The sequence below is a fragment of the Nematolebias whitei genome, chromosome 23, assembly GCF_014905685.2.
Source record: "Nematolebias whitei isolate Nwh7 chromosome 23, NemWhi1, whole genome shotgun sequence".
In the NCBI taxonomy this organism is placed as follows: Eukaryota; Metazoa; Chordata; class Actinopteri; order Cyprinodontiformes; family Rivulidae; genus Nematolebias; species Nematolebias whitei.
Window position 1 is genome coordinate 4638457 of NC_056520.1, and position 8677 is coordinate 4647133.

The 8677-nt window shown below is 47.8% G+C and overlaps 1 protein-coding gene across 1 annotated transcript; it reads right to left on the reverse strand.

Annotated features, from left to right (window-relative positions):
* Nucleotides 1–3211: 3211 nt before the first annotated feature.
* LOC119428735 (mitofusin-2-like) lies at nt 3212–4248 on the reverse strand. The gene has a single exon (XM_037696410.1). It carries the CDS (start codon nt 4244–4246, stop codon nt 3212–3214), a length of 1035 nt encoding a protein of 344 aa, XP_037552338.1. The 5' UTR covers nt 4247–4248.
* Between the last annotated feature and the right edge of the window lie 4429 nt (nt 4249–8677).

The following is an 8677-nucleotide window of genomic DNA, read 5'->3' on the forward strand; positions in this document are numbered from 1 at the left end:
AAAAACATTGTACAGAGGAGGTCAAGCTTATTTTATATTTCCTATATTCTCACTAGTTTTATTTTCCATTCAACCTTTATTTCTACAGGTAAATCCCATTGAGCTTCTAGGACTCATTTACAAAAGAGACCTGATTTAACAAAGAATGATAACAAGAACGGACAACAGCGACAACAATAACAATTGTATCTAAAAAAGTTAAATAAGGTCCACTGATCCACTAAACAAAGTTTCATCCTGCCTCAGCAATGCCAAACCACCACCTTCCAACATCAGTAGAGAGGAGAGGGATGCACTCACCACTCTTAGCAAGGACAAAAACATCATCATTCTCCCAGCAGACAAAGGAAGGTGCACAGTGATTTTGAACCAGAAAGACTATCATGAGAAAGTTATGACACTCCTTAGTGACTTTGTCGCGGGTTCTTCATGCGGTAGGCCTAGGCACCATAAGCAACTTCATCATGACTCCAAAAAAAATGAAGAAAAAATCATGGATGGCATGTCAGAGTGTGATGGTTGTGATTTTTATTTACACACCTCCCCAAAAACAAAAATGCAGAGTAGGAGGGGGAACAAAAAAAAGGATATACTTACAACTCTCTTTCTTCAGAGCATTTTTTCTAATATTCCATATCAGTGTTACCCCTTCTGTAACCAGGCCAGACTGACTCGGCAGGGCCAGAGGCTCTTCTTATAAACCCTTAACCCCGCCCACAATTAGATCAACAAACAATCACTTATTTTACCACATCAAACAACAAAACAAAACAATGCTGTCACAAAAATCAACCAACATTCATTTCCTGCTTTAATTTTAAAGCCCTTGTTTTGTTTAGTTAAATTATTTATAATTAAATCTGCTGGTGGAAGAATAATCACTTCCTTTATAGGTAATGCGGAAGCATTACGCTTACTTTTACTCCAGCCACCAACGGCGGACCGGACAACGCTTCCCAGGTGAGTACAACCTTAAATATGCCTGCTTAGGTGAATGTATGAGTTACGATGTTTACGAGTGTTTCCAAGTGTGCACCCTTGGTCGTGCCACGGACTACAAAGAGGGAGAGGTTTGTGTGTAGGGCGATTCGGCTCTAGATGTCATACAGAGGGAGGGCACGTAGTAAGATAAGTGTGTGCGCGCGCATGTGTGTGTGTGTTCAGCGTGAGGGATGGAACTGCTCCGTCACAGACTTAAACACTTATGAACCTCTGAAAAGAGATCCAGGAAGTGGTTACAAGAAGGAATTGAAAGATTGCCTGAAAATTTTGGAGCAGGACAAGGCTATTGACCGTTTTCTGTACCACAGACTGTACCCAGGGGAGGCCACACCTAGTCTGTATGGTTTACCTAAAATCCACAAACAAGGTGTACCTTTAAGACCTATTGTTAGCATGATTAACTCTGTCACTTACAATGTTTCCAAATATCTGGCATCTGTACTCATCCCTTTAGTTGGCAGCTCAGAACACCACATACAGAACACCATGGACTTTGTGGATAAGGTGAGGGATGTCATCATGGAGACTGATGAAACAATGGTCTCTTTTGATGTCACATCATTCTTTACGTGCATTCCTGTTGATGATGCAGTAGAGGTGGTCAGTTTAAAATTAAAATCAGACACCACTCTGAGCAGCAGGACCACGCTTTCCACAGAACAACTGTGTCAACTCTTGAAACTGTGCCTGCAGTCAACCTACTTCACATATGGGGAGCAATATTATAGGCAGAAACATGGGTGTGCTATGGGGTCTCCAATTTCTCCTATTGTTGCCAACCTGTACATGGAGGAGGTAGAAAAGAGAGCCTTGACGTCCTTTTCAGGGACACCACCAAGCCATTGGTTCAGGTATGTTGACGACACCTGGGTTAAAATTAAATCTCAGGAAGTCCAACATTTTACTGACCACATCAACTCTGTGGATAAATACATCAAGTTCACACGAGAAGATGTAAAAAATGGCAAGTTGGCTTTCTTGGACTGTGAGGTCTCAGTCTCTGATAGAGGACATTTGCAAACCGAGGTGTACAGCAAACCCACCCACACAGACCAGTATTTGCAGTTTGACTCCCATCACCCTTTCAAGCACAAGTTAGGAGTCATCAGGACTCTGTACCACAGAGCAGACAGCGTCCCCACTAACTCAGGAGCCAGGCAGAAGGAGAAGTCCCACACAAGACAGGCTCTAGAGCAATGTGGATATCCTAACTGGGTCTTCCTGAAAGCAGAGAAGAAACCCAAACAGGACTCCAGTCAGCCAACAGGTGAAAAGGAGGAACCCAGACCCAGACCAGTGGTCATTCCATATGTTGAGGGAGTATCAGAGAAACTGAGACATTTATTTTCTAAACACAACGTCCCAGTGGCTTTTAAACCCCAAAATACATTACGGCAAAGACTGGTTCGTCCCAAAGATCCAGTCCCCCGGCACAAACAGAGCAATGTTGTGTATGCTGTTCAGTGTCAGGAGGGCTGTGATCAGTCTTACATCGGAGAAACTAAACAGCCACTGGCCAAAAGGATGGCCCAGCACAGAAGATCAACATCATCAGGCCAGGACTCTGCGGTCTACACTCATCTCCAGGCCAGCGGTCACTCTTTCAGGGATGAAGATGTGCACATCCTGGATAGAGAGGAACGATGGTTTGAGAGAGGAGTAAAGGAGGCCATCTTTGTGAAAAGAAATCGTCCATCGTTAAACAGGGGTGGAGCCTCCGTGTTCAACTGTCCCCCTCTTACAATGCTGTGATTGCTAGTATCACTCAGCCCTCTGTGAGTAGTAAACAGCCATCAGGGTGCTAATGATCCATTGTTAGGCTGATGGTCCTTCTTGAGCATGTGATCAGCTGGTTTTGGCTGTCAGCAGCAAAACTGGTTGATCCACTCTGAGAAGGTGCTATTTAAGAGACTGAGCTGAATACAGCACCTCAGACTGAGGAAGTCTCTCGGATGAGAGACGAAACGTTTCTACATTTTTGTTGTTGTTTTGTTTTTTTGAATGTCCAGAGGACCAGATTTAACTTTTTTAGATTTTTCTACCTGGATTATTGAGCATGCATCAGAATAACAATTGTAACTGTACTCTGCTGAACCGAGCTATAAATCAAAACATACCGTAGGAGCTAGTCTATTATACAAGAATATCAGACACTACAGATGTGACAGAGAAGCTAAATATTTATAACACCACATAAAAAGATCTTACTTCAAAATCTCCTCTCAAAGTTCTGGAACTCAAACATCCTGGCTTGAAATCCTTCTGCGAGAGCTCCACCTGATTCTGGCATTCCTTGGGATTTTTGCAGCCGAGCCTGAAGAACTTCTTTGGCAGAGACAAAGAAAATGCGATCGCTGGCTTGGGCTCGGTCGACCGCGCCCAACTCATCGACCAAAAAGTTGGTGCAGCGATCCATATGCTGCCTCCGAACCTCTTCCATGTACTCAGGTTCTGAGGCTGACGCGTCCCAACGGTTGTTGAGGATGAATATGTTGGGACTGGAGAGACGCTCATTGACTTTGTGGAAAAAGGACTTCTCCGTCTGCATGAGGGTGGATTCAGAGTTTGCCACCAGAACAAAGAAATCAGCATCAAGGCAAAAGTTGTCAATCCAGCTGTCCAGTTTAGTGGTGACATAAATGCCTGGGCTGTCAACCAACACCAAATCATCTCTGAGCAGAGCACACTTCGCTTTAGGCCACATGACACAAACCATGCTACCAGCATCCAGGTCCTCATCCTGGTGGAGCGCTTGGGCCAGCTGGTTCACCGTCTGTTTGCTCTTCTTATCCTCTGAGCCTTCAGTCAAGAGGAAGGCTTCGCTGCCATCCGTGCCCTCCACCTTCAGGAAGCAGTTGGTGGTGTGACCGATCCCAGACGGCAGTACTTTGTCACATAACATATCATTGATCACCGAACTCTTTCCATTACTGGTCCTTCCAAAGAAGACCACCTTCATTTGTCGACGAGCGAGCACTTCTCCAATCCCTGCTACTTTGATGAGGTAACCCTGGACCTCCTGGACCTGCTCCTCAGTGGTGACTGGGTTCAACTCTTCATTCTGGTAAGTATCTTCCAGAAAGGCAGCACTCTCCTTGATGTAGGCCCCCAGCTGTTCAAATATCCCATTGAGCTTCTTCGCTGTGACAAAATGTTTAAGAGGTGATGCCTTCATTTCTGCCATCATTCTCTTTTCCTTCTTGCAGTGAAGTACAGGTCTTTTTCCAAGACAACCCTGAGACATGGCACGTAAATGGACACCAAACGCTTGAAAAGGCTCTTACAGCCTGACTTTCACCTCCTAAAATCTTAACGGCCAATTACCGCGGGTAATAAATAAACCTGAAGATTTCAGCGATCTGTCCGCTGATTTAAGGCACGTCAGTGAGCCGGTTCGGTGGATTTCGGCAGGGTGACTTTGTGAGAATAAGTCCCTGGCATCACGTGTCCAAACTGAATACAGTATTCACACGGGCTTTAGCTGCATATCGAAGTGTTCGCGATCTTCTTCTTTGTTGATGTAAATGTCGTCAGATTCTTCTTCTTCTTTGCTTTATATCCTAAAACTTAAACAAAACGTTGGTTACGTACTGTAACCCCAGATTCTATGAGTATAAGCGTAGCCCTTTAAGGCTGTCACTTGGTGGGTTTATCCCGTTATGCGGAGCATTGCACTGAAAAGTTTAGTCCAAGCCCACCTGCTGTGTGGGCCCTACCCGGTCCGTATAAATTACGTTAAGAGCGGGAAATCGGCTCCCAAAAATAGCGTTTTCTTCAGCCTTTTAGGAGCCAGTGAGGCCCGACGCTTAAAGGGCTACGCTTATACTCGTAGAATCTGGGGTTACAGTACATAACCAACGTTCTATTTCGTATAAGCTTTGCCCTTTAAAGCTGTCGCTTGGTGGGTTAAGGGCGAAGCAGATGTTGTCCTCGCCTCACTGGGTCCATTCGAACACCGTATGAAGCAGAAGCTTGCCCAAAAAACGTCTTGTCACTCAGCTCCCCATGTGCGTAATTACGCATTGCGTAATTATGTGAGCCATGCACAGACACATGTTGTGTAACTATGCGTTCATGGCTGAACAGTATAGACAGATTAATAATAACAAATGAACTGATTATTAATCAAATTAACTGATTGATAACAATAGTCAAGAACTGATTAGTGACAATAGAACCAAAATAACAGACACAACTTGTGACTGATAACACATCTCACACTGAAGCATGCAGACAGATGTGAGCTTAAACAGAGTTCCATGAAAACAACAATATTCATTCTGTTAGAGCACTAAGGACAGAATGTGTCATGGAACGGGCCGTCACATCACGTAGATAAGAGCGAATGAATGAGCAGGGTGTTGACCACGCAGTCGCAGTGCAAATGTCCTGCATTGTCATACCATTATGCAAGGCAGTCGAAGATGCGATACCCCTGGTCGAGTGCGCCCTGAAGTTGACAGGAGGCTCTAAAACTGAAGCTCTTTAGGCTTCAGAAATGGCCTCACACAGCCAGTGTGACAAGCGCTGGGTGGATAACGGGCGACCTGCAGGTGCATCTCTATAATGCACAAACAGATGTTGAGTTTGGCGCATTACAGCCGTGCGCGCTATGTAACACGTCAACGCCCGCACTGGACAGAGAAGATGGAAAGATGCTTCTTCTTCTGATCTGTGGGGGGGGAGGGAAAAACCCCTCCAACGATATCGCTCTTGATTTAAAAGAGCTCGTGATGTTTTTAGGCATAAAGGCTGGGTTTGGTCTTAAATCAGCTGAGCTGCCCGTCAGCCTGAATTCTGAGACATGACGGAGCGACAGAGAGGGCAGATGAATCACTCACCCTCTTAGCAGATGTTAAAGCCAGCAGCAGGGCTGTTTTAAGAGACAAGAATTTAATTGGAACCTGATCCAGAGGCTCAAATGGAGTTTTGATCAGGGCTCGCAGGACCAGCGTTAAATCCCACTGTGGAACAAGTGGGCGTGAAACAGGCCTGCGTCTCTGTACACCTTTTAGAAACCGCTTCATCAGCGGGTGATTAAAAGCTGTTCTGTCTCCGAACCCTTCGTGGCAGGAAGAGATGGCTGCAGCGTACGTTTTAATCGTGCTGAAATGCCAACTTCCTGTCCATCAGCTGTTGTAGAAAAGACAGCACGCCGCCTAATGGACATGAGGTGGCCTCTACACCTTTCTCTGTACACCAGCGCTGAAAAACTGTCCACTTTGATATGTACAGCGCTGTGGTAGATGCAGCACGTGAATCCTGGATTGTGCGCACTACCTCCTGTGGGAGGCCCATCCTCTCTAAGCGGAACCGCTCAGCGGCCAGACCCACAGGTGCTGGCCTATTTCTGGGTAACTCCTGATCGCTCCTCCTGCCTGGAGGAGAGCATCTTCCCTCCATGGCAGTTTCCACGGGCGCCCCGACAGCAGGCGTTGTAGGGCTGAGAACCATGGTGTGTTCACGCGCTCGGGGGCCACCAGGAGAGCTGTCAATCCCTCCTCCTGAACTCGGTTCAGGAACCGTAAAATCAGAGGAGGTGGAGGAAACGCGTACAGAAGCGTTTTGGACCATGGGCTGTGGCCAAACGCATCCACCCCCAGCAGTGGTTCGTCTTGAGGGCTCAGGGAAAACTATAGTTGACACTGAGCGTTCTCTCGTGTCGCACACAGGTCCACAGCTGCTTTGCCAAATTTCTGCCACGTCTGAGTCATCAGGTCTGGATGGAGAGTCCAGTCCCCGTGACGTGGGCCGCCCCTGGACATCACATCTGCCCCTTTGTTCAGAACACCGGGTATGTAAACTGCTCTGATGGAGAGCAGATTTTGGTGAGCCCAACACAGAAGCTTTTGCGCAATGTGTAACATCTGGGCTGAGCGCATACCCCCTGCTGGTTTATGTACGCAGCAGTCACCATGTTGTCTGTGTGAATCAACACGTGTTGATTCTGTAGCACGGGAGCAAAGTGTTGAATCACGTTCAGCACCGTGAAACACTCCAAAACAGTTAAGTGGGCTGATGTGAGATGGGGCCACAGCGCCCCTACTGCTTGAGATAGGTATGTCCCCCCCCAGCCTGACAGCGACGCGTCCGTGAAGACTGGCACGTGTGACGTGGGTCTGCTGACGGGGACTCCCTCCGACAGAACCAGGGTGTTTCCCCAGTGTCGGAGGTTTGCCCTCATGGAGGGAGGGACAGTGATCATCCGTCTCTTTTGTTTTACTGGATCCACACGCACAAACCACCTCTGGAGGCGTCTCATGTGTAATAAACCCAGCGGGACCACTGTGTGAGCTGATGACATAATTCCTAACAGCTTCATGATGGAGACAGCTGTTGCCACTCTGCCAGGTCTTACGTGGCGGAGCTGGTCTTTTAGAGTGTTGATTCTCGTTTGTGATAAACGAGCCTTCATGGTGGTTGAATTTAACTCCACTCCCAGATAAACAATTGTCTGGGCCGGGAAATCGAGCATTTCTTCCAATTTATGGCGAAGCCCAGATTTAACAGGTGTGATGTCAACACCTGAGCCTGCATCACTGCTTCCTGTCTGGAGTGTGACAGCAGCAGCAGGTCGTCCAGGTAAAACAAAACTTTCATCCCTGCTCTGTGTAACGGATGCAGGGCTGTCTCCACACACTTTGAGAACGTACGAGGCATGAGGGAATACCCGACCGGCAGCCTGTTGTACTGATGCTTCATCCCCTGAAAGGAGAAACGCAGGAATTTTCTGTGTTTTGGGATGATCGGTATGTGAAAATAAGCATCTTTTAGGTAGACGGAAAACAAACCAGTCGTTTCTCTGGATGTTGTCCAACAGCTGCCGGTTGTCAACATGTGAAACGGTCTGTCCATGATCGCCTTGTTGAAAGCTGACACATCCAAAATCGGTCTCATCCCTCCGGTCCGTTTGGGAACCAGGAAGTAACGTGAGTAAAACCCTGTGTTTTCCTCTCTGTTGGGAACCCTGGAGATTACTTTTATCAGAAGCTCTTGGACTTCTGCATTTAGGGATGAGATTTGGTCTGGTGATGACAGGGCCGTCTCTAAAACTCCTCCGAATGGAGGGGGTCGGGTTGCAAACTGTAACTTGTAACCTTTGCATAACACCCTGTCCATCCATCTGACCGGCAAGCATGTTTTTAGCCACTCTGCGTAACGTTCGTGGAGTGAACGTGCGTTTAAGTGAACGTGCGTTTAAGTGATGCGTCATGTTTTGTACGGATGTCACCAGTCCGCCGCCTCAACCGCCGTCATGTGTCGCGGGAATGTTTTCCGAGTGACCCAAGACGAGGCTTCCTCGAAAAGGCTCTGAACGCGCCCATGCGCTGCGTTCGGACCGCGGACCAACCTTCATGTACGGGTGGGCCGGTGTGTGCTGAAGCGAAGCGTGTGACAGCTGATGACGCCGTGGGGCTGCGCGTTCGACGTCGCTGTGCGAACGTTGAGAGGCAAAGAGTGTGACTTCATCTATGCCATGCTGTTGGAGTGAAGGCTGCGAGCCCCGCGGGAGCACACGTTTTCTCTGGAGGGACGCACGCCGCTCTCGCTGGAGGCGAGACTCGTCACCGGGTTCGTTCAGCCGTCTCATGCTTGTGTTGCCGTGAGCTGCCGAGCGCTGAGACGCGGTGGGTGACGGCTGCCCGCGTCGCGGCCGCACACGTTTGCTTTGGCG

What these genes read in the sequence shown, in the direction of transcription:
- LOC119428735 (XM_037696410.1), bottom strand. Translation starts at nt 4,246, where the DNA reads ATGTCTCAGGGTTGTCTTGGAAAAAGACCTGTACTTCACTGCAAGAAG.